This window comes from Manis javanica, chromosome 14, assembly GCF_040802235.1.
Source record: "Manis javanica isolate MJ-LG chromosome 14, MJ_LKY, whole genome shotgun sequence".
Taxonomy (NCBI): Eukaryota; Metazoa; Chordata; class Mammalia; order Pholidota; family Manidae; genus Manis; species Manis javanica.
The window spans coordinates 9,987,135-10,012,403 of NC_133169.1; the positions used below are offsets into that span (position 1 = coordinate 9,987,135).

The 25,269-nt window shown below is 54.3% G+C and overlaps 1 protein-coding gene across 2 annotated transcripts; it reads left to right on the forward strand.

Moving 5' to 3' along the window:
* Positions 1-294: 294 nt before the first annotated feature.
* Positions 295-25,263, forward strand: SMG5 (SMG5 nonsense mediated mRNA decay factor). 2 transcript variants are annotated; one of them, XM_017639716.3, is made up of 22 exons: positions 295-539; positions 4,060-4,158; positions 4,680-4,803; positions 5,159-5,315; positions 6,767-6,856; positions 7,764-7,853; positions 8,481-8,559; positions 11,173-11,298; positions 11,398-11,466; positions 11,914-12,122; positions 12,796-12,933; positions 13,089-13,691; positions 15,008-15,183; positions 16,276-16,351; positions 16,969-17,144; positions 17,992-18,177; positions 21,375-21,434; positions 21,793-21,952; positions 22,348-22,438; positions 23,175-23,249; positions 23,547-23,685; positions 23,870-25,263. In XM_017639716.3, the coding sequence occupies exons 1-22, from the start codon at positions 466-468 to the stop codon at positions 23,951-23,953; spliced, it is 3,081 nt and encodes a 1,026-aa protein (XP_017495205.1). In that variant the 5' UTR covers positions 295-465; the 3' UTR covers positions 23,954-25,263. The 2 variants fall into 2 exon arrangements, with proteins under 2 accessions (XP_017495205.1, XP_017495207.1); XM_017639718.3 differs by having other exon boundaries at positions 296-539; positions 18,019-18,177.
* The last annotated feature ends 6 nt before the right edge of the window (positions 25,264-25,269 follow it).

Here is a 25,269-nt window from a genome sequence, read left to right on the forward strand (position 1 = left end):
AGACTGGGGGAAGGGGGAAGGGGTAGAAGGATGGCCCGAATGACCACTGCAGGACGAAGCTGTCAGGCTCCAGGCTGTGCGCCCATCTGCCCTATCCATATTAGCTGCAGCCGCCACGGGTCCACTGTCCGTTCTCTGGCAGCTTTGTCAATAAAGTTTTTCGCACTGGCTTAGAGAAGCCGGAAAGTGGCCATGCTGCCCAGAGTTAGTTCTGGCAACTTCCTGGGAGGGAAAAAGTTTCGCGAGATTTGGTGGCAGCAGGCCACTGGCCCGCAATTGTTCAGCTGCTATCGCGAGGTTTGGCAGGCGGAGGAGGAGCTGTCGCGGGCAGCCGCCTCACAGCGATGGCGGCCGACCAGGGCCGGCAGAGGTGGCAGCTGCAGCTCCGGCCCGAGACTGCAGTGGCAGCTGTAGCGGTGGGTGGCGGGGGCCTGTGACCGGGACCTGCCCCCGGATCCGAGCACCATGAGCCAAGGCCCCCCCACAGGGGAGAGCAGCGAGCCCGAAGCAAAGGTCCTCCACACTAAGCGGCTTTACCGGTGAGAGGGGTCCGGGCGTGAGTGCAGCCGCCCAGGGAAGTGGGGGGACAGCGAGGGGCGGGGCCTCCCGGGCGGGCGGGGCCCGGGCGCTGGGCTGGGGAGCGGGCGGGGGAGGAGGGTGCAATTTTGGAGGAGGGGAGGCGGGGCCCGGTAACCTGGGATGGAGCGGGAAGGAATTGGGTGGGTGGGAGGTTTGGAGGGAACCCGCACGTGGAGGAATCCCCTCCGCGGTGAGCTTTGGGCGGGCACGTAGCTTTGCGGATTTGGGTAAGAAGGTGGGAAGTGGAGACTGGAAGGGTTGGGAAGGTGAGGGTGGGGTCACGGATGGAGGAAAAACCCGGAAGGGAAGTGCTTAGAACCCCGTCGGATTTACAGGGAAGAGCCCTTGGACTGAAATCAGGAGAGCTGGGTTCAGGTGCTTTCTTTGCTACTCCCTCACTGTGTAACCTTGGGCCTCAGTTTCCTCACTTTAAAAGGAGAGCTTTGGATTGGATATGCTGCGAAGGCCCTTATGGCTCTCATTTTTGGGAATCTGAATGAGAAAAGAGGCCAGAGGACTAGTTGTATTGGACTGGAAGGACCATGAAAGACTTTGAGGCCAGATGTTGTTAGGTCATGGGATCCCCTTTCAGGGCACCTGGGGACTCCTGAGCCCTGCCTTCCTCCCAGCCTCACGATTATAGTCTCCTGTTGGGTAACTTTCGTTTCTGGTTTTTAACTTCCAGTGCCACACACTCTGTTCAAGACACATTTTCAACCCTCTATTGGGAACGGGCCAGTACCAGCTCCTCACCCTGGGTCAAGGATTTTGGGTGAGGGGCAACTGGAACATGGGCTCTAGAACTGGATCAGAATGGGATGAAGCCTAGCGACGAAGTTGAGCGTGCTGCTTTCTAGTAGGGAGTAGAGTTTGGGGTCTTCATTCAGCTCAGGCTCTGTAGAACAAGAGCGTTTGCATGAGCAGACTACCCTCAGAGCAGTGGACCCCATCTCAGCAACGAAAGAGTCAAAAGCATGTTGTCTTTCCCTCCCCTGAATAGGCATCCTGCCTGCTCTGGCTTCCTAAGCCAGAAGGCAGAGGGGGGGTAGAGGCTGCTCCAAAAATAGAAAAGTGATCCAATCCAGCAGCCCTGGGCTCCCACTGTGGGCTGCCCCAAACAGTGTCTGGGCGGGTGAGGCGTTCACTGGAGGTGGCACGTGTCCCTTGTCACGCTGCCGAGTGTCAGTGCTGCCTGTCAGCGCGTGGGCAGTGTGTGCAAGATGCCTAACTAGTCTCTAGCTTTTGGTAATGGCTTTGGTCATCCTTCTAGTCATTCTCAAATCTAGTTCTTTCTCAAGCCACTACCTTCACAGGACTGACGGAAGTTGATATGTTTTCATGTGTGGTTTACACGTGTGCACTTACACGGGTGTCTCTGCCTGTAATTGTGTGTTGCTGGCTTTCAGCAGGGTGGAAATTTGAGGCAGCAGATCGCTGTTTTTATTATTTATTATAGCAGTAGTGATTCGTTGAAGGAACTGGGAGAGGAAGGTCTCATTTCTTTGCCCATGATAAATGTGTTGTCTGTCACTCTGGACTTTAGCAAATTTGGGAAATCCCCACACTCTGTTTACAGCAATGAAATTCTGAAATGTTTTAAGCCCTCAGGAGAAAAGGCAGCAGGAGCTGGTATGTTGGAAGGGACGTAAGCACCAGTTAATTAGGCCAATTAACTATTTCTTAAAAACACTTTCCTTTTTTCACACTGCAGTAGGCCTGCAATTACAATAGTGAATGAGACACAAGCCTAGTGTTTGTAGTTTTTGTTCTAAAGGAGATTAGAATTTAGTGGAGGAGCATATGGTCTGATGGAGAATGGAGAGAAAAGTGCTGAGAACCTGCAGGTTTAAGAGTTTGCAATTAGAATTTCTGGAGTAGTGGTGATAAACCTTGTTTGGATTGAGATTCTAAGGACAGGTATGGAGCCTGTCCATAAAAATACACACACACACACACTTAGATCTGTCCATGGCACTGAAGCTAAAAGCCTTGTCATGGGGACTAAGCGGAATAGAGTAAATCACTGATGGCTGCCTCATGCTGCCCCTGGCATCAAGGGGCCGGCTAGCTGAAAGGGCTTGTCTCCCATCTCTAAGCGCCCAGAAGGTGTTTGGAGAAATGCTGAGCTCTCAAGATTGCCTGTGAGAAGGCCTTGATCGCCATCCCACCCACTCAGCTGGGAGCTGGCGGCCTGCACAGGGCGGCTTTCAGTGTTGTACCACCTGAGCCGCCACAGGATGCTAGCCTGCTGTGACCCACTTTCCCCAGCCCGGGAGCACATGTTTCAGTAATCTGAATCTTGGATTGTTTTGGGAGTCATCATTCCCCACGTTTTGGTTGCTTTTGTATCCAGAGCTCTGCCTGATTCCCCTGTTCTCATAGCTGTTGCCTGTTGTCCTTTGGGTTTTACCCTTTCAGAGATGACACCTACCTCTGGCACTTTCTGACATCCATTCCAGTGTTTCCTTGGCCTTTTCTCTTAGTGCCTGGAGTCTCGAGCTTTATAACAAGAAGGATGGCGATTAGTACTTATTGAGCACTTACTATGCATGAGGCATTGTTAGTGTTTTATGTATTGGCTGATTTAATCCTCACAAAGTAGGTGATGGTATTGATGATTCCCATCTGATAGGTGGGAAAATGGAGACATAAGGAAGTTTAGTATTTTTCTCAGGACCAAATAGCTGGTAAGAAATAGAGCAAGAATTTGAACCCAGGCAGTCTGGTTCCAGTTAAAAAGAAAGTTCCTTCAGCAGACCCCAGGAGACCTGGCAACTTAGCAGCTCAGGAACCCTCTACTTTCCCATACCCCACTATTCCAAAACAGTTTTATATTCAGCATGCCTTTCCTCTGTGTCAGAGGCCACAAGCCTGTGCATAATAACCATTCACTCATTCCACCACCATTTACAAAGTGCCTACCATATTCCAGTTCTGTATATAAACTCTTCCACTTAATCCTCACACTAGTCCTCTGAGGTAGTTGCTGCTGTTGCCTCTGTTTTTACGATGTGGTAACTATGGCTTAAAGAGGCTAGGTAATTTGCCCAAAGTCACCGAGTTAGTAGGCCTGTCAGAGATCGAACCCTAGATTTTCTACCTGGTACCGCAGCCTGTGCTCTTTCCATTGTGAGTCTACCTTCCCATGTCACAGGGCTTCTCTCCCCTGACACTGTTGACATTTTGGGCAGGATAGCTTTGGACTGACCTGTGTATTGTGGGGTATCCCGCAGCACCTCCTCTCCACCCCCTCCCTCAAAGTTGTCACGATCAGAAATGTCTCTGTCATTGCCAAACGTCTCTTGGGGGGCTGCTGTATGAGGATGGAGACTGTGTTCATCTTGTTCTGTGCAGCTCAGCCTGCAGCCTTCTCATTTCCCCACCCCTAATTCTTTAGCTTTTCCTGTAGGATCAGAGTCACAGCATCCTAGGCGGATTATACACACTGCTTAGGGGCTGTTTGCCTATATTTCCCTGCAGGGCTGTGGTGGAGGCTGTGCATCGACTTGACCTCATCCTTTGCAACAAAACCGCCTATCAAGAAGTGTTCAAACCAGAGAACATCAGCCTGAGGAACAAGTAAGCTAGAGACTAAACCACAGACCCTTACAGTGTCTCTGCCCCCTCTGCCTGAAACCCTGGCACATGTGGACACATGTTCCATCTTTCCTCCTGACTTCATGGTACAGAAAGGGCTGGGAAGTCTCTGGTCTTCCTAGGAGAGGAGGTGCGGATCCCTCCCTCCATCTGCAGCTTCTACACCTGATAGGTGTTGTAAGAATGGCTTTTGAGTCAGGAGAGTTGGCCAGACCCCCTAATGAAGGGAAAGAAAGGCGGGAGAAAAAGGCAGAGTAAAAAAGGGAAGAAGGGAGTGGGGAAAGAAAATGAAGAGTATTGGAATTCTTACTGCTCCTGCTTCGATCTTGTGGGGCTCCCACTACCTCCCAGGACCTCTGTTGTCCTGGGTCATACTGTCTGACCCCGGTTCTCTCCTGGGAGACACGGAGATTTGCTAGCTAGGGTCTTGGCAGATGCCTCCTTGCCCTCAGTGCTTCTGCCCAGGGCTGGTCGGTCTCTCATGCTCTTTTACACCCTCTCAGGCTCCGTGAGCTCTGCGTCAAGCTTATGTTCCTGCACCCGGTGGACTATGGAAGGAAGGCTGAGGAGCTGCTATGGAGAAAGGTATACTATGAAGTTATCCAGCTCATCAAGACTAACAAAAAGGTAAGAGGGGGCCCTTGGAAAAAATTGGTCTGAAGAGAGGAAACTACGGGTGGAAGAGGCAGCTAGAAAAGTGGGCTGGAGGGGGGTTGGAGATACGTGAGCCAAGGAAGAGACGTCAGAAGGGAGGGAGGGGGTCAAATACAGTTAGGAGTGGGGAAGGAGAGGAGCCTGATCCCAGACGGGGAGACCAGAGGAGTAGATTTAAGGGTGTGAGGGTAACGTGCGTGGGAGGAGGTGTGGACAAAGTTCCAGAGCCAAGAAGATGCGTTTATTTCCTCAGTGAGAGGGTTTGAGAGCAGGAAGCAGGACTCTGAACTTACTGCCTGATCAGCCCCTCCCCTTTCCCCATCCCCAGCATATCCACAGCCGGAGCACCTTGGAATGTGCCTACAGGACCCACCTGGTCGCTGGCATCGGCTTTTACCAGCATCTCCTCCTCTATATCCAGTCCCACTACCAGTTAGAACTACAGTGCTGCATCGACTGGACCCATGTCACTGACCCCCTGATAGGTCAGTGAAATCTGAAAGGTGGACTTGAGGAGCAAGTTCATTTGCCTCTGCCTCTGGCCTTCTTACCCCTCAGGGTTCGTGTAGCTTATGACCCAGCCAGGATTCTAGCAAGACCTATAAATGGCTCATGAAGTTTGGATTTATCCAAGTATGCATATGAGTTAGAGTGAAGATCCTAGCGAAAGAGAGAGGCCTCTGTTGGTCTGGGATTGTAGACCATGTGGAGTCGGGGGGATGGGTGATCTAGAATGGTCTGGCACTGGAAGATGGCATTAATAGCATTTGTTTTCTTCTAGTTGAATTTGGCTGGCACTGTTTCTTTAAACTTTAAAGTTTCCCAGTGTTTGATGAAAGTATTGAAATTTTTAGAAACATTGGGGAAATGATGGACATTCTTTCAAGATAGCACAAGTCTCTTTTGGTCCTTTTGAGGTCATGGCAGCTATAGTTTAAAACAAAATATTAATGTGAGACAGCATTCATAGACTTTATACCAGAGGGGTCCTAGCAAAAAAAAGATGAAGAATCCCTCAAAAGGTCAGTTCACCAAACCACTTTAGTTTTTCTCCTTATTGATGTTCTCTCACATAGCCAACTGAGAGCTGTCTCTGGAGAAGACATCAGGAAGGGCTTTTCAGAATGGGAGTCACACACCCGGGAGAGGGGCCGCACGGCAGAGTGGACGAGGGGGCGGGCTCTGGAGCCAGAGTGCCTTCTGAGCCCTGGCTCTGCCACCCAGCATGTGTGACTTCGAGTTCCTCAGCTGTAAAAATGGGGTTGCTGTGAGGGTCAGTTAGGTCATACTGTAAAACACTTAGGTCAGTACCTGGCATGTGGGAAAACTGCTCCTGAAGAGCTCAAGTTATCCAGACTGAGGGCACAAGGCTGCTTGGGTAGAGGAAGAAATGAGAGCCGAGGCATATTTGGCTCTGGCCATGCCAGTCCTCAGGCAGGGTGAGCGCACCTTGTCTCCTTCCCAGGTAAACTCCCCAGGTAGGCTGCCCTCCCCTTGGACCTCCCCCCAGGCAGAAGCCAGCAGCGTTTGCCTGGCCTTACTTCCATCCCATTCTGCCAGCACAGGTTGCCCATCTTTACTCAAACCTTTTACGCTTAAGTGGGGATCTTCTACTCAGGGCTCCCAAGACTGTCCTGACGCTTGAGCTGCGCCTCTACCTCCTGTGCTGACCTTTGACATGAGCTTCCCCCAGGTGGCTTCCTAGGTTGAGGACCCCAGTCTGCCTGTCGCATTCTGTCCTGGTCCATGAGCGAGTCCAGCCTGTGAGCCTCTGTGTCTGCTGTGTCCTGGGCAGGTGTCTTCTCTGGCCCACAGGCAGTGCTCCAGGGCTAGCCCAGGACTGCTGATTTCCTTTCTCCACTTGGTGTGTGTGTGATGCGGGGGGCAGGGGTGGGACAAAGGAATGAGCTTATACATCTCTCTCCCTTTCTCACAGGATGCAAGAAGCCAGTGTCTGCCTCAGGGAAGGAGATGGATTGGGCACAGATGGCATGCCACCGGTGTCTGGTGTATCTGGGGGATTTGTGTAAGAACCGAAATCTTTCATTTTCTCTCTTTTGGGCTACAGGACAGGTTAAAGCTGCTTCAGCTGTGGGACCCACCCTTGATGTGATTAGAGAGCAGGAGGAGGAGTTAGGCCTCTGCCAAGGTTTCCTTCCCAGTCTTACAATGTGGCCTTCTTTTCCATTGCTCTTCCATGAGCCAGAAAGGATCAGTAACACAGGAAGGAGGAAAATATATGAGCTTTGAGAAAGTCGGGGTGATAAATTGGTTTCAGTAGTGGGTTAGGAGAATTTTAATTTGGTGCCTTTCTCCTTTCCTGTTCATACACTCCTGGAGGAATGGCAGTTCACACATCAGGGAGGACTTACCTGTCTGACAATTTCTCAGAATGTGTTTATGGCTCCTGTGTCTGTGGTCCTAATAGATACAGATTCCTTTTGTTGGATGTGTTATCTGGTGTTAATTTGAGGCACCTGTCCTGCTTGCTTCCAGCACCCTCCTGGACCCCTCGTAGGTAGTGTGCACAGAGAGAATTGGCTATTTCACATTAGACTGACCAAGTGTCATTAGTAATGTCTTCTCTCTAGAACTGAGCCATTGCATCCCAGAACCAAACATCATAGGTCTTTCCAAGCAGGTATATATGCTGCACCTCCCCTTCATTGGGAAGAGATAATCAAGAGCCTGTTTAATTTTCAAACACTAAATATTCTTTTACATTATGAACCTACCAGCCAGGAATGAGAGTTGAGCAATTTGTCCCTAGTCATGCAGATTTAAGATTGTGCCAGAGATCCAAGCAACCTGCCTCCTGGCTCAGGTGACTTCCTCCTAGGCTCTTACCATATACAGAGTGGACTCCCAGATGAGGGGAGGTTTGTCTGAAACGTGGAATTATCGAGTTACCCTTCCTCCTCTCTTTCCTGCAGCACGCTATCAGAATGAATTAGCTGGCGTAGACACTGAGCTTCTAGCTGAACGATTTTACTACCAAGCCCTGTCAGTAGCTCCCCAGATTGGTAAGTGGACCCCTGCTTGGGTCTCCCAACCCAGCAGCATTTTCCAAGAGGATGACAACGTGGAGAACATCCCCTGAGTCCTTCCCACACTTCACTCGGTTAGGCATTACCCCCACAGAACACACACTTAGGAGGGAAGAGAGACGGGAAAGTCTTGAACTAAGAAGGAGGGAGGCTGAGGAGAAGAGAAGCAAGAAGGAAAATGCCTTGCCCATCCCTGAGGCCTCCGCGGGAGGAAGAGATAGTGCCTCAGCTGCCTGCTTAGGAGGCACTGTGAGAGAAGAGAGAAGCTCCTCTAAAGGGAGAATGGGTATTAGCGTGTAGGCAGGGGAACTCAGAGGTGAGAAAACAGCTGGCGTGGCAGAGAGGGCCCCGTGGAAGAGCCAGAGCTGCTGCGAGAGGACTGGCGCCCCATGGGTGCTGCCACCCCTGCATGCCAGGGGGTTGTAGACTGATGGAAGTGAGTCTCTAACCCTAATGCCCTGGAGGAGTAAGACGAAGCTGCTAATCATCCGAGCCACTGTTGGCCCCTGCGGACCCAACTCTTCTCCCCACGGGTTCTCTGGGGCTTGGCAGCTTCAGGTGAATGTTGTGGTCACAGACTGGGTGACTTGTCTTTCTCTGCAGGAATGCCCTTCAACCAGCTGGGTACCCTTGCGGGCAGCAAGTACTATAACGTGGAAGCCATGTACTGCTACCTGCGCTGGTGAGTGTCTGCTGGCTCCCTCCAGCTCTGCTTTCCTGTCCATATCATTCCTGTTGTGTTTTTTCTCTTCCCTTCCTCCTTTCTCTAGCTCCTGAGCGAAGACAATGCTAAGACCGAGGAATCTCTTCTGTCAGGGATACCCTGGCACATCGCTGCTGCTCTGCACACAGCTGCCCAGATTTGTGGGCACTTAAGCAGCTAAAATAGCTGTCTACTATCTTTTGCAAAATAGAGGATTGCAGTCTTAAAGTAGGAAGTGCATTTGATATAGTTGATAAAATGTTACCAAGTAGTGTCTGACAGGAAACGACTTCATACTGTACAGCCTCAGTATCTTGAGGGGACAGCAATGATGGGGAGCCCAGCTTACCAGCAGAGTAGGCCACTGCTTCCCTGGATTTGACAGCTCTTAGGATAAAAATGTTTTTTATGGGCACCCAAAGTAGATTAGGCTTGGGTTACTGAGTCCCATAACCAAGTACATGAGACTGATAGACAGACCAGAATGCCAGTGATGAAGCACTGTGAGAAATAAACTGCAGGGGAACCGGGAAGCCCATTGCTGCCACCGGTCAGCTCTCAGGTTCCCTGAGAAGCTGGTCATTCTCGAAGAGGCTGTGTGGCCAGTTGGGTGTCAAAGCAAAGGGGATGAGATTGTCTTGGTAGCTTAGGTGGTCAGATATTAAAATGTAAAGTGAATACCTAATTCTGCCTAATAATTCCACATCCTGTGGTCCTCGGTTCACCTGTTCAAGGAAATCAATTCCCTGTATCAACAAAGTATTTGCTCTCGGCACCCTGCCCCCTTGGTAGATGAGCACAGACTGGCCGCCTTCGCCACCGTGTTCTTTCTGAAATGCAATTACCGGGTTTGTAACTGTCCATTGCATTCTTCCCCTTCCTCACTTGCCTTCCGGGAATGTCCCCTTACTTGTCCTGGGTCCCTCATCACACTCATCGTTTAGGGTGAGTCACTTCCAAAGAGAAGCAAGGGCACCCAGGTTGGGGAGGTGCCCGCTGGGTTCTACCCTACCACCGCAAAACAGCCTTATCTCATGGTCTGTGGGTTAGGCGTTTGGGTAGGGCTCAGTTGGGCAGTTCTCCCAGTGGTGTTGTTGAGGGTCAGTCATGTGTATTCAGCTGACCCTGGAGGTCTAATATGTCTGAAGGGCTGGCTCATCTGGACCCCTCTCCCTCTCCGTTTAATCTCAGGGTCTGTGCATGTGGTCTCTTCCTCGGAGTGGACAGATTCCTTACAGGGTGGCTCAAGGCTCCAACAGTGAATAATGACCCAGGAGACTTGGAAGTAGAATCTTCCAGTCTCTTAAGGCTTGGGCCTGGCAACCGGCAGTCTTCTGCAACATTCTCTTAGTCAAAGCAGTTGTGTAGTCCTGTCCCCCAGCCCCACCTCCTGACCCCCAAGATTGAAGGGGAGGAGACACAGAACCCACTTCCTAGTGGAAGGAGTCTCAGAGAATTTTGGGCTATCTTTAACTCACCAGACATATATTTCTTCTTTGCCATACCTCGCTTTTTATTTATTTACTTTTTTATTAAGGTATTGTTGACACTACAATCTTATGAAGGTTTCACATGAGCAATACTGTGGTTACTGCATTCACCCATATTTTCAAGTCCCCCTCCACACCCCACTGCAGTCACTGTCCATCAGCGTAGTAAGATGCTGTAGAGTCACTACTTGTCTTCTCCGTGCTATACTGCTTTCCCTGTGACCCCCCTACATTATGTGTGTTAATCATAATGCCCGACAATCCCCTTCTCCCTCCCCACGCCCTCCCCTTTGGTAACCGCTAGTCTCTTCCTGGAGTCTGTGAGTCTGCTGCTGTTTTGTTCCTTCAGTTTTGCTTTGTTCTTATACTCCACAAATGAGTGAAGTCATTTGGTACTTGTCTTTCTTCACCTTGCTTATTTCACTGTGCATAATACCCTCTAGCTCCATCCATGTTGTTGCAAATACAAACCTCGCTTTTTATAATTAAAAGGATTTTCCCCCACAAAAGAGGCATTTAAAAAAAATATAGTGCACTGTTAAGGTCATAGGCTTTACAGTGTGACAGACTTGTGTTGGAGACTCAGCTGTGTGACCTTGGCAATACCCTTGTTCTCTCAGGCCCCATTTCCTCACCTGTGTGCGTGGGTGATGTTAGGGTGTAGTGCCTGGGACAGTGGCTGCTCAGTACATACATGCATTTGAACAAGTGTGGGGATTAAACGAAAGGGTGAGTGTAAATATCCTTACACATAGCTTGTTAAATGCTATAATTAAGTGCTCTTTACTTTAAAAAATATGAAGAGTAATATATTTCAGGGATAGTAACCAAGTTAAGTTTGTAACACGGTAGAATTAACTATCCCCTTTGTAGATAGAGAGGAGATGAAGACATCTTTTTTCTCATTAATCTGGAAGTTGTGTTTGTGTGTGTGTTATCAGGAAAGACCACTTTCACCTGGAGTATGTACATGGAAGGGGAGGCTGAGGGCAGCCTGTGTTTACTAGAAATGCTATTCCCTGAGGTCCCAGCAGAGTGACATTGCCCCTCTCCACCTCTCCCCCTGCCAAGACTCAGCAGCTCACCCCTCTGTCCCCTTCAGCATCCAGTCGGAAGTGTCCTTTGAGGGGGCCTATGGGAATCTAAAGCGACTGTATGACAAGGCGGCCAAAATGTACCACCAGCTGAAGAAGAGCGAGACCCGGAAACTCTCTCCTAGCAAGAAGCGGTAAGGGGCCAGGGGGAGGAGGGGGCTTTCTGCAGGGGGGCAGGGGGACCACGGGACCTGGGGCCATTCACCATTTACCGTGGGCCCCTCTCATTTCAGATGTAAAGACATTAAGAGGTTGCTGGTGAACTTTATGTACCTGCAAAGCCTCCTGCAGCCCAAAAGCAAGTGAGTGGAAGGGTGTGAGCAGGAACCGTGTCCTGCGAGCCCCCTCTGAGGCTCCCTCCTGACTGGGTGGGGACTGGAAGAGGAGACAGTGCTCTTGGATTCTGCCTCTCCGGAGAAATTCTCTAGCCTGTTAGTTCTTTCTCGGCGTCCCTCACCGTTTCCTGCACCTGTTCTCCGAGCTCACCCTCCTGCCCAGAATGGATGCTTACTAGCCATTGGAGGACTGACTGAAGGGGAAGCCCACCCACATCCCTTCTGCATGAGCGTCTGTCCTTCCTGTATTACCTTGTCTGCTTTGGAGATGGCCCAGTACCGAGTCTCCAGGCTGCCCTTTCTGAAGTTGCCCCTGCAGGGCCCCTTAGTCTTCTGGAACCCTTTGTGCCCAGCTCTCCTCACCTGCTGCTGCCCGCATCACTGAGTGCCCCTGTTCCCTCCGCCCTTCCCCAGCTCCCTGGACTCAGAGCTGACGTCACTTTGCCAGTCAGTCCTGGAGGACTTCAATCTCTGTCTCTTCTACCTGCCCTCCTCACCCAACCTCAGCCTGGCCAGTGAGGATGAGGAGGAGCACGAGAGTGGATATGCTTTCCTGCCGGACCTGCTCATCTTTCAAATGCTCATCATCTGCCTTATGGGCGTACATAGCTTGAAGAGAGCAGGTAACTCCCTGTGTCCCTCTTTTCTTCCCCACTGGCGTCTGAGGACCTCACGTCCTTTCCGCAGCTCCTTATTCGTGAACTTCCCTCCACAAGCAGCCCTTGCACTAGCTGTGTCACTGCCTGGCTGTTGGAGCACAAGGGACAAGGAACCCCACCCTAAAGGACTCCTGGTGATGAGCAAAGGCTGTAGTGGGTGTCCCCCTCTGCCCTGCCCAAATATGCCCTCCTGCAGGACCCAGGCACCAGGGGGGTTGGGACACATAGCTGGCGATCCAGACAGAATTTGGACCTTGGCTGTTGGGGCATTCAAGCAGTTGTACAGGCCCTTCTGGCAGAGGTGTACGTGGAGCAAGTTTGGAAGGAAAGAGAGGGAGAGGCAGGGCTGGCTGGGAAGGTGCTTGGGGTGTGGGGAGGAGCCCGTGTGGAGGCATCAGAGCCTGGGAGGGACAGATGGGAGGGAGGGACAAGAGGATGTGTCCACCTGAGGAGGCGCAGGGCGCTGGTGTATGCTCAGCTACCGATAACAGAGCGGAGGCCTGAGAGACCTTTTGTACCTTAGAAGAAGCTTTGAGGGGTAGTTGGATCCCTGAAAGGAGAACGGGTGAGATGGGGTTTGGATGACGGTGCCTCCTCTGGGCCCTGGGCCCCTGATGCCTGCCTTTGCTGGCTTTAGGATCCAAGCAGTACAGTGCAGCCATTGCCTTTACGCTGGCGCTCTTCTCCCACCTTGTCAATCATGTCAACATAAGGCTGCAGGCCGAGCTGGAAGAGGGCGAGAATCCTGTCCCGGCATTCCAGAGCGATGGCACAGGTGCAGGGATGGGGTTGGGGTGTGACCTGGAAGGTAAGCCTGGGGCTGTAGATGGAGGGAGAGGGGACACAGGCGTGGGGGGTGTCAAAGAGCACCCTCCAGCTTCCGGGTTCCCATTGTCTCCAGGCGCCACCTGACCCATCTTCTTTCCACAGATGAGTTAGAGTCCAAGGAACCCTTGGAGAAGGAGGAAGAGCCGGGTCCTGAGCCTCCTTCCACACCACCTCCAGCGGGCGAGGTCAGAAAGAGCCGGAAGTTCTCCCGCCTGTCCTGCCTTCGCCGCCGCCGCCACCACCCTCCCAAAGCTGGTGATGACAGTGACCTGAGTGAAGGCTTTGATTCGGACTCAAGCCATGACTCAGCCCGGGCCAGTGAAGGCTCGGACAGCGGCTCTGACAAGAGTCTTGAAGGTGGAAGAACAGCCTTTGATGCCGAGACAGACTCAGAAATGAACAGCCAAGAGTCCCGGTCAGACCTGGAAGACATGGAGGATGAAGAGGGGACACGGCCCCCAGCCCTGGAGCCCCCTAGGGCCAGATCAGAGGCTCCCGAGTCCCTGAATGGCCCATTGGGCCCCAGTGAGGCTAGCATTGCCAGCAATCTACAAGCCATGTCTACCCAGATGTTCCAGACCAAGCGCTGCTTCCGGCTGGCCCCCACTTTCAGCAACTTGCTCCCCCAGCCCACTACTGAGGTGCACACGACAGCCCCCCACACGCTGTGTGTCAATGGAGATGTAGACAAGCCCTCAGAGCAAGGTACTGGGGTACTTCACGTGCTCTGGTGCGCGCTTCCATGCCTTCTGCACTCACTGTGAGGGGTCCTCTCTTCCCCAGCCTGGCGGCCTTACCCTTGGCCTCTGCCTGTGGTATAGCCCAGGAGGTTTTTTCCTGAGAGTCCCTTCTGCTCACTTTCTCATTCCCAGCTCCCAGCTCCCAACCCGTTTCGTGGTCTTACTCCTCTGCCCTGTGGGTTTGGGACTTTCTTCCCCACATGGCAAGTGCAGCTGTCACGGCCTCTCCTGGTGTCATCCCAGGATCTGCCGGGACTCCTAGAAGCTAGAAAAACCACCAGGACAGGGTTAGAGTGAACGGTATCTCTTGGGGGCTCTTCCCACCAAGGGAGTGCCCAGTGAGCAGCAGGACTGTTGAGCCTGTTCTCTGCCAAGCACTGGGCCAGGCTCCTCCACTGTCATCGTATTGAACTTTCAGTGTCATGGTGGAAGAATTACCATCCTTACTCCAAATGTTGTCCTTTACCTCCACGTTCAATGCATGGTGTTCCCTCTGACTGAAACATCCTTTCCTTCCTTGTCGCCAGCCTGTTACTTGGTGACTGTTCCCCAGCCTGTTAGTTGGCTAACTGTTAATTGCCTTCCAGTTTAAAAGTCACCTGGCCTGGGACTCCTCCAGTGCTAGGCTGGATTTCATCCCTGTGGGCCGGTAGCCTCTGCACCTCCACACCTTCCAGCCCTTTCCCACCCAAGTGGAGTTGTTTGTTGACGTGTCTGTTTCTCCGGCTAGACTGTGAGCCTCTTGAGGGCAGGACAGCCTTATGTTTTGTCTGTTGCTACAGCCCTTTGTCAGTATCCTCAGTACCTAACACAGGGCCTGGCACGTGGGTGGGACTTAAGGACTTAACACTGAATAAATAAAAGAAGTGAGGGAGCTGATGCTCCGTGATGGAGTGACCTACTCAATGTTCTAACCTGCAGAGTTGAAGAGTTAGTAGTTGGAAGTAATTCTGTCAATTGGTGCCCATGCTGTCCTTCCCTTACAGCTCCTTTATGACCATCTGCCCCACCTTCTAGTGCAGAGTAGGCACTTCATAACTGTCGGCTGAGTGGGTAGCTGAGGACCAGCCTCACAAATTAGCTTGAGTCTGAAAGAATCATATTTGAAAATGTACCAGAAGCAATCAGAGTGCCTGGAAAAATCAGGCAGGGGTCTGTAAGTGAAGTGTCCCCCCTTTCTAAGTGAATTCTTCAGAAGAGTCCCAGGAGGGTGCGGCATGCTCCCCCTGTTGTCCTGTGCCTGTCAGGAGTTCATTCCGGTTCTCTGTCCCCACCCCCCAGCCTTGGAGGAAGGTTCTGAGTCGGAGGGGAGTGAGTCCAGTGGGCGCTCCTGTCGGAATGAGCGCAGCATCCAGGAGAAGCTGCAAGTCCTGATGGCCGAAGGCCTGCTTCCTGCGGTGAAAGTCTTCCTGGACTGGTTGCAGACCAACCCCGACCTCATCATCGTGTGTGCACAGGTGTGTCACTCCACCCGCACTGCCATTTGTCAGGAGCCAGGGTGATGGGAGAGGACGGCCGCTGGATGGGGCCTGGGAACCCCGAGATTGTCTGACCAAGACAGAAGTTCTTGTTAAGCACCTGCTCCATGCCGGGACCTTATGCTTTTTGTAGGGAAAGGATTAGGCATGACCTTTGCTCTCAAAAGCCTGTGGCCAGAGCTGGTATACAAATTTTATGGCCTGGGAAAGTGAGAGAGCTGCTAATTTTGCCTTGTATTCCCGGCACCACTTACAGAGCCTGCCATGTGAGTAATGTTGAGGAGAGTCTGTGCTCCAGGGCTCACCTTGATAGGTCACACCAGAGCCCGCAGAAAGAACACTGGGTTGTGACAGAGAGATGGGGACCTGAGGGAACAACATACTCTTCAGACCGCATGGTGTTCTGATCGGGGAGACAGTTTAAAGAGAGCCCTGTGCCACAGCTAGTGGTGCCAGAGGCTGGGGGAGACGGTGGCAGCCTTCTGCTCAGGTGCAGCCCCAGTCCTGGGCCTCTAGTGCCCTGAGGCTTTTGTTCAGTGTTGCTTTATTCCAGCAGCCACCTGCACTGCCTGAAGACCCTTTTCCCTGCAGGTTGCCCTCTAACCTAGATAAGTCTGGGTAAGGGCCAGGCACACCCTCGCGTGCGCGCTCATGTCTGATGACAGCTGGTCGCTCAGGCACTGTTAGTCATCAAGGGAGGTGTGGGGAAGATGAAGATGCGGGGCCTCTCCCTGGACAGGTGTTCAGTCTGGGCACATGGAGGGCTGAAAGAAAAGGTTTGTGCTGGGCAGGGAGGAGCCTCCAGTGCTTTTGCTTTTCCCACTGCAAAGGTCCAGAAAGTCCTTCCTGTAGTTTCACACCTTCTCTTTTCATGAAGCCTTGAGCTGGTGATGAAGTTCGGCAAGGCTCCATGAGCCCTTCCTGGTCTCTCTTATTTCATTTCATTTTTCTTTAAAATCCCTCTAGGCCTCTGACTGTGGCCCCAGGCCCCCCAAGGGGAGTGCTTGTCTTGCTAGCTGCCTTCCTCCAACACTGCCCCAGCTCAAGGCTTCTTCTCCGCTCTCTCCTCAGAGTTCTCAAAGTCTGTGGAACCGCCTGTCTGTCTTGCTGAACCTGTTGCCAGCTGCTGGCGAGCTCCGGGAGTCTGGTGAGTGAGTCCCTGGCACCCCACAAAGCCCATCCCCTTCTGGTAACCCAGCTCTGGGGTAAGGAGGTTAATGTGATTCCCTGCCCGGCCTCCCTAACACAGCCATCATTGTGGTCACAGCCTCTCTAGTCCCCCCCCAGCACCGCCCCACTGTGGCAGGTGGCCTGGTCACCCAGGGATGGTGCTCCCTAGGGAGGGCAGTGGACAGGGCAGGAGGGGAGTGAAGGGAGCCTGGGGGCCAGTCCCCGTTGCTAGTGTCGCACTGATCACTCTGGTCACGGAGCATCAACCCTGACCTCCAGAGCTGACCTGTCTGACTCCTCCTGTCCTGCCGCCTTCCAGCTGGAAGTCTCCCTTCTCCCCCCGCAGCCTCCCCGAGGGCTGTCCTTGCTCTCCTCCAGAGCCCCTAGCATGGTTGTCCTCTGGCAGCGGCCAGGGAGTCTCTCCCACCTGCTCTGCTCTTCCAGCCCTCCAGCCCCACTTCCCTAGAGCCCTGCCCGATGGCCCTTCTGTGTCCTTTCCCTCGGTCTCTTGCCACCTCCTGTCCCAGGGTACGTGCTGTGTCCCTCTGGGGGCTCCCACGGGGCGGGTGGTCTGATGTGCCTCCTCCTCCGCAGGCCTGGCCCTGTGTGCTGAGGTCCAGGATCTTCTTGAAGGTGGTGAACTGCCTGACCTCCCCTCGAGCCCGCTGCTCCCAGAGGACACGGCACTTCGGAACCTGCCTCCCCTCCGGGCTGCCCACCGACGCTTTAGCTTTGATGCGGATCGGCCCCTGCTCAGCACCTTAGAGGAGGTGAGGGATCATTTTTCACATCGCTGGCTCCATCGTCATCAACACAGCAGCAGAGCAGGGGCTCGGGGTTGGAGGACGCAGGCACGCAGCTCTCCCAGCCTGACAGGGCGACTGTTGTTGGGACAGCAGTGAGTCCTTCGAGCTTGCTTTCCTTCTCAGCAGGATGTCCTACACAGGTCTGTTCTTGGTATCGTCTAGTATTGTAGAACCAGCCTACCTTCTCTTTCTCCACCTTTTGTAGAGGACAGAGCAAGTGAATTATTAGAGCTTTGAAATCTTGAAGTCTCTTGTGCTCCTGGCCCAGTCTCCTGAGCAGAACTCAGAGAAAGTTAGAGGGGCGTGTGCTGCCCCTCCGTGCAGTGGCTTTCACCCTTGAATCTGTGTCACCACGTGGGCCATCTGGGAGCAGCAGAGGGAAGCCGAGCAGACAGGCCTCCCGGCCCACCCTCTGCTGTGCACATGTCCCTTGCTTGCTCTCTCCAGCCCGAGAGCTTGGCTTTAGTCATTTTCACATTGAGGTTCTAGATGAGGTTTTTGTGTGATAGGAAAGGCAGGTTTTGTTGATCTGGTTCACTCCCCTCATTTTCCATGAGGAGCTGAGCCCCAGAGGAGGGAGGGCGTGGGACCCCACTGGCTTCCCTGCTGGCCGATGCCTTTGTCCCCCTTCCCAACCCCAAGGCCTGGTCCCCTCGTCCTCCTTGGGTCACCCCATTGCTCTGCGTGCTGGCTCCTCTTCAGGCAGTGAGAGGCTCTGTACCACAAGCCTCTCCAAGGAGCCCTTGGGACAATGGGAGGCAGGAGGCAAGGAGCCCCTGTGGGCAGAGTGGGCCTAGAAGGCCCTGCTCAGCGGGGCGGGCTCTGTGTCTCCTCACAGACAGCCGTGCGCATCTGCTGCATCCGCAGCTTTGGCCACTTCGTCTCCCGTCTGCAAGGCAGCGTCCTACAGTTCAACCCCGAGGTGGGCATCTTCGTCAGCATCGCGCAGTTCGAGCAGGAGGGCCTGCTGCAGCAGGCCCAGGCGCAGTTCCGCATGGTGAGCCGGCCTTCCCCGTCTGTCTGCTCCCCTGGGCTCACTGAGAAACGAGGGTAGAAGGCTCAGACATCCAGTGGCCCTAGCCTATAGAAGGTAGTGAGTGGGATTGGGGACACCCAGCCTGGAAAGGGGGGGCCTGGGGTGGGCTGATAGGGGGCGAGAGGTGCCTTGAGCAGAGGCAGCATGGCACTGGGTCTGTACCCATACTGACGGGGTGTTGGAGGCCATCTATGTCGCCTCCTAGTCTGTGAATCGAGTCACTTTGCCTTGCTAAGCTGTTTCCTTGTCCATGGGGCTAGCAGAATCAGCTGCATGGGAAGCTTGTGGTGATGGAGAAAGAGTGCTTATGGGACCCCTTGGATTTGTCTTAGGAGTGGGTGTGCTCGGCAAGTGCTCCCTTCCCTGCCCCTCAAGGGACGAAGGCTGAGGAACAGAAGGGCGCATCCGACATTGTGCAGGAACCGTCCCATCCCCCAGAGGCCCTGACGGGTGGGAATGGCCTGAATTACCTCTTATCCACTCAGTGATTCATTCCACAAATACTTTATCAGTGGTCCGCTCTGTGCCAGACCTGTAGGTATTCCAGGCTGTGGGGTTACAGCGGTGAACGAGAGTTCTTTCTCTTGTACAGCTAATACTTTGTGAGCAACAGTCTAGCTTCTGCAGTGGGGCCTGCACCGCCCTGGGCATGTTGTCCGCCCTGAGTGGAGTGGCACCAGTACATTTCGGGTGGTGGTATCTGGCATGGGCCTTTTGTCTCAGTAGGCCTCAAGGATTCTTCGTCCTGAGCCAGTCCTTGGGCTTCATTCCGTGCTTTTCTGTCCGCAGCCGTCCCCACCTCTGAGCACCCCCTTCCTGTGGATGTTCACCTGACTGGGAAGGGGCACAGCCTCTCCAGAAACTCCCTTTCTTGAGGTCTTAGAAGTAGGTGCATTTTATTAAAAACAAGCCTTTGTGTTAAGGCTTTTATTGCTGTTCCATAGGGGAAAGTACAGTGGGTTACAAAAATAATTATGGGGAAGTTACACAGCTTCAAAAAATGTTAGTTTTTGCAGGCATTTCCTCTAGCCTAAAGCTCCCGAAGATTCCTCCTGGGGGGCAGGGAGGACCTGAAAGCCTCTTCCGGGTGGTGGTGGACACGCCGGCAAGCTGGGCCCAGGCCACATTGCCTGTCAGGCTGCCGCCTGCTCTGCTCGGATCACAGGTTTCCATCCAGGGGGCTTGTCCCCAAACAGCTGCAGCAGCGTGGTCATTATCGCCTGTCATTTATTGAGCTCTCTGTGTACAAGGCCTGTTTGCATGCACGTCTCACATAGCCTTGGCAGTGACCCTGCGAGGTGGGTGCTCGTGTCTTCACTTTATAGAGGAGGAAGTGCAGAACAGAGCAGCAGGTGTTGTCAGTGGCAGAGCCAGGGCTCAGGAGTCGGACAGACCAGGCTTTGTCACTGCCTGAGCTGCCACAGGAGCTTGGCGTGGCTGCAGGCCAGGTCAGCGTGGGCACCAAGACCGCTGCTCCTGCTCTCTGGAGCTCCTGAGGCTGCCTGGTTCTTCCTGAGGAGCACGTAGGCCCACATCTCTGAGCTGCAGGACGGGCAGTACCAGAGCCTTAGATCAGTGCGGCTCACCTCTTCCTGGATCCAGGTGGAGCCACACTCCTCCACACTGGCTCTCTTTGGGGACTTACCAGGTACCCCCACACCCCTTTCTGGAATATGGGGCTTCGTGGTTGTGATTTTAGCTTAAAAGTAAGAGTCCTGGGCTTGGCCACTACAGTGAGAAGAGAGCAGCTTGTCCTCCACTCCCCTTCCTGTCCGGGCTGGCGGCGGCCCGTGGGCGCGTGGCTGTCACCGAGCCCTGGCCCTCTGCCTCCCTCCCTCCCTTCCTTCCTCTCCAGTGTTTTTCAGAGCGACTGCCCTCAGCGTTTGGGACAGACCATTCTTTATTGTGCAAGACTGTGGTGTGGTGGGGGTGGGCATGGATTTTGCATGACATAATTACATGTATATATAGCAGATATCTATCAAAGTGTAATGATCAAAACTGAGAAATTAGGATTGGTACGATACTATTAACTCTAGACTTTATCCAGATTTCACCAGTTTTTCAACAAGTATCTCTCTTCCAGGATCCCATGTTCTCTTTACTTGTTACATCTCCTTAGCCTCTAATCTGTGACAGTTCCTCAGGCTTTCCTTGCCCTTGGTGACCTTTGCACATATTGGGCCATTTATTTTGTAGAGTGTCCCTCACCCAGTTCGGCTGTGTCTAGTGTCGTCTCCTAATTAGAATAAGATTATGCATTCAAGATTCATAGTTTAAAGCACCACCCTGATGCCGCCACTTTGCTCCTCAGGGAGCCTGCAGTGGCCCCCTGTATCTTTTAGGATAAGTTCCCATCTTTAACCTCATCTTTTTGACCATATAAGGAATTTGGACTTCATCTAGAAGACGAGGAGACCCATCAAGGGGTCAGGGCCATGATGGACAGTGGGTGGTTTTTGGAAACGTGCCTTGGTTTTAGGCAGAGATACTGGATTGCGTTAGAGGCAGAGCCCAGTGAGGAGGTAGTTTTAATAGCCAGGGTGGGAGGTACTGGCTTGGACGGGTTGTGCCGTGGAGGTGGAGCGATGCAGAAGGACTTGGTCTTTAGGAGGTGCAGCTGACGGGCTTTGAAAGCGGGTGACTTCTGGGGCTGAGAGAGGGAGAAGTCAAAGCAGCTGGGCCTTCTGACCTGGGCGGGTTGCGGTTTGGTCACCAGGTGGGCAGCGCTAGAGGAAGAGAAGCAGGCTTGAGGAGTAGCCGGGGCTCTCCAGCAGGCAGTGGGTGTGTGGGTCTGGAATTCAGGGGTGGTCCTTGGGAGGGCGAGTGGGTGAGAGAAGCAGAGATGATACCCTAAGGCACAGCCGGGCGCTGTCCTACACGGTAGTGGCTCCGGCATTCTGCTCCTCCTCCCCCGGGGTGCCCGGAACAGTGTGAGCGTCGCTGGGCTGCTAACAGAAGTTGTTCACTTCGCCCCAGAGGAGTATCTTCCCCCATGCTCCCTTTCCCCTCATTTAGCAGGAGCAGTAGAAAGCTGGCTTTATATGAAGCTGTGCCTGTCTCAGACCCCAGGAATTCCTCTCAGTCTTGAGTTCTGGAGAAAGGAAGAGGGCCCCAGGTCCTCGTCCCAAGCTGAGCACCTGGTTTTTCCGTCGTAGGCACAGGAGGAAGCCCGGCGGAACAGGCTAATGAGAGACATGGCCCAGCTACGACTTCAGGTAGGAAGTCAGGCCTGCGTGCATCCTCTGCTCTTGGTGCGGTCTTTGCCTGACCCCACAGCCGCAGCCCCCCTGCTGCATGGCGCTGTGGCCTTCCGCTCTGCCCGGGTTCCTTCCTGGCCTGGGGCTCACTCTCCCGTTGTTCAGTCTACACTGACCCTTAATGCCCCATTCTGTCTTTACTTCTGTCTCTTTTCCTTCTCTGTCTCTTACCCTTAACCCTTGTTTCTGTCTACTCTCCCTCCAAAGGAGCAGTTGGTAGGAGTGCCCTGTCCCCTTTGGCATCAGGAGCCTCTTAAGAGCCACCCTGAGTGCCATTCTTTCCTGCTGTCCCTGCCACCCTACCTTCTCTCACCAGCTCGAGGTATCTCAGCTGGAAGGGAGCCTGCAGCAGCCCAAGGCGCAGTCAGCAATGTCTCCCTACCTCGTCCCTGACACTCAGGCCCTCTGCCACCACCTCCCTATCATCCGCCAGCTGGCCACCAGTGGCCGCTTCATTGTCATCATTCCAAGGACAGGTGAGCCTGTGGGGAGAGAGTGTGGCTGAGAGAGACTCTGCGCGTGGGGCTGAGACTCCTTTGGGGACCCAGTTTACACTGGCCTTGGTCAAGTCGTGCTCCCTCGGAACCTCAGGCACTTCATCTGTGAGATGGACATGGCAGTCTCTTTAAACCCTGACTCCCAGATAGTTGGGGGAAACGGGTGAGAAAATCTGAGTGAAGGTACTTGGTAAATCGCCAAGTGCCTTGCTAGCAGGTAACACTTGAACGGACCTCGGGTGCCCTGGAGGAGACAGAGGGTCCCGTTCCCCGCAGCGCGTGCTGGAGTGAGCTCGGATGCTTCCTGCAGGGCTCCCGCCGCAGCACGCTGAGCGCCTCTCTTCCGTCCCCCCCCACCCCACCTTGCTCACCAGTGATCGATGGCCTGGATTTGCTGAAGAAGGAGCACCCAGGGGCCCGAGACGGGATCCGATACCTAGAGGCGGAGTTTAAAAAAGGAAACAGGTGAGTGCCAGCCTCGCTGGCCCTGTGTCCCTCTCCCGTAATTAGATCTCAGGGTCTTAGTTGCTGGAATAAAGTGTGATCAGGGGTCAGGAGCCCTGTATGGCCGTTTGCCTCTGGGGCATAACGTGAGTCCAGCATCACCAGGAGAGGGGAGCACACCCCCAATTTAAGGAATGGGCTGGCTCCTTTGCAGGAGTATCTCCTGCTTTAGGGTAGGGACTGGTGGTACAGTTCCCAGGTTGGGAGTGCCTTCCTTGGGGGACCCCCTGCGGGCCTCCCCCCTGCCACTGAAGCCATCCGGGGACCAGCAGATGGCAGCATGTAGGTGGTGAGGCCATGGCCTCTGGGGCCAGAAGTCGCCTGGGCGGTAGGTGTAGGACAGGAAGAAAGCTCCACAGCCCCTGCTAGCGTCTGCCCTTGCCTGCCAGGACGCTGCACAAAGCCAGCTTGTTTGGACCTTGTTTCCAGAAGCTCTGACTTGAAAAGCAGCTGCTGCTTCTCTCCTCCCAGCCCCCTCCCGCGGGAGGAACCAAAGAATCGATGCTATCAGAAGGAAAAACGAGCTGGCTCAGTGGCCAGGAAGCTACTTCAAAGTGGCTCCAGGCAGACCTGTGATGGAATAGACGTGCCCCCTGCCCCCTCCTGTAAAACAGGCCCCCCGAGCCACAATAGCCTGCTTTGTACAAGGTGCTCTCCTTCCTCAGCCCCCATCCCTACTCTCCTGTCTCCTTTGTAGGTACATTCGCTGCCAGAAAGAAGTGGGAAGGAGCTTTGAGCGGCATAAGCTGAAGAGGCAGGATGGAGATGCCTGGTGAACATTCAGCCCCACCCCAGAACCTCAGGCCGCCTACCTTGCCCCACCCCGCAGTGCCTCAGCCTGCCGGGGGCCCCCTGCAGCTCTCGCCCTAAGAGGCTTGGGCCTGGTGTCTGCACTCGTCGTACCTTTGCCCTCTCCCCATAGTGTGTCCTCCCATGCTAGCTTATAGGCCCCACTGCCCTGACTGCCCATTTCTCTGGCTCTCCTGGTGTCTCTCCGTCCCTGGCTCACCTGTGCCCAGGAGGCTGTGCTCATGCTGGGGCTTGGCTCACCTTCCCTCCTCCCCACCAGGACTCTCTGTAAGATCCTGGACAGCTGCAAACAGCTGACTCTGGCCCAGGGCACAGGTGAAGAGGACCCAAGTGGCATGGTGACCATCATCACAGGTCTTCCACTGGACAACCCCAGTGTGCTCTCAGGCCCCATGCAGGTGGGTCGTGGGGCGAGGCCGGAGGTCTGTGGGATGGGGACGAGGCACCAGAGTAGGTGCCCCCCTCAGACCCTCTATACAGTGGCTTCTCCTTCTCCGTCACCCCTTCCCCACCCCTCGACGAGTTCCTGTAGTTCAGGGGTCAGGCTCTCCCCCTCTATCTCCCCCCACCCTCATTCCATAGGCAGCCCTGCAGGCCGCTGCACATGCCAGTGTGGACATCAAGAATGTTCTGGACTTCTACAAGCAGTGGAAGGAGATTGGTTGAGACTGGCGCCTGGGCCCTGCAGTGGGGCTGACTCCAGATCTCTCCTGCCCACCCTGGGTAGTCACCCCACCACACGCAGACTCGGCACGCACACAGGAAGGCAGCCCAGCTGCACGCCGGCTGCAGGGAGGGCCCATGCACGGCGGGAGGGCGGGGCCCCCACTGCTAAGATGGGGACGGCAGGACAGTAAGGACGTGCTTGGAGCAGGAGAGGCCTGTGGGCCCCTAGCCAGCCTTCCTGCCTCAACCACCCCCCTCGTCATCCCCAGGGGCAGGTGGCAGGCAGGGATGTCTGCGTGTCACAGAGTGGTTCCTGGACCTTTGAGGGGTAGGGACAGCAGAAGGGTCCTTCTTCCTCTCCTGAAACACAGGGTCCCTGGGGCCAGGAGCTAGGACCCTCCAGCCCTGGAGGAGGAGTTGGCTAACACCAGATGTCGGGGTGTTTCTCTGCAGACCCTTCCCCTCCTCGAGGGACACCCATCCTCGCATCTCTTTCTCTCTGGGCGCAGGGCAGCTCTGGAGCCTTGGGGACTCTTGAGGCAGAGGGGCCTAGAGCTGTCTGCACAGTAGCAGGGCCAAGGCTTGCATCCCTTCCTCCAGCCATAGGGGCTGCCCACCCAGGTGCCACTTCTGCTTTCTGTCTCCCCCCATTGAGCTTCCAGGGCAGGGAGCGGACCTCACTGATGGCTGCAGGCAGTCTGGTCTGTATGCTAGGGAGGCTTCCTGTGCCCATCAGCCCCACAGTCACCATGCCTTGTGCTCTTGGCTGCTGTGCTGGGACAGAGTGCGATGCCTGTAAGAGGAGAGTGGGGCATAGTTTGAGGCCACCATCCCCTTACTCTCTAGGGAGGGGCCTGCGTTCAGGGGGGCAGCAGAAAGGAGAGGCTGCCCAGTCAGGGGCCCTCTGTCCTGATGGGTTTCCCTGCTTCTGGCCTTTCCCAGGGTGGAAGGCCTGGTGGCACGAGCATGGGGCTAGCTTTGTGTTGAGATGAATGTGCGAGCAGAGATCAGGGATAGCTCAGGGCCATGAATGGAGCAGCCAAAGCCGGCTGTGCGTGGGAGGCTTTGGCCAGAATTGCCTCAGCCCCTCCCCCTTGGGCCAGCTCCTCTGGATGTTGGGGGTGGGGATCTCAGTTCTGCGGTCCCCCACCCAGCTGCCCAGGCTGTTCTCAGAGGAGATCAGGCTTCCTGCATCCTTCCTCTCAGACAGCAAGTCTGGGACAACCTGGGGAGAGTTGTGTTGCTCCCCGCACCCAGCCCCTGGCAGAGACTGAGACTGAAGCATCACTTAATAAAACCCCCGAAGCCCACTCGTC

Excerpts from the sequence above, each read along its gene's own strand:
- SMG5 (XM_017639716.3), top strand. The coding sequence starts at position 466 with ATGAGCCAAGGCCCCCCCACAGGGGAGAGCAGCGAGCCCGAAGCAAAG. Across the intron at positions 13,692-15,007 it reads AGACAAGCCCTCAGAGCAAG|CCTTGGAGGAAGGTTCTGAG; the intron begins GTACTGGGGTAC and ends CCCACCCCCCAG. Across the intron at positions 17,145-17,991 it reads TGCTCAGCACCTTAGAGGAG|CGGGGCGGGCTCTGTGTCTC; the intron begins GTGAGGGATCAT and ends GGCCCTGCTCAG.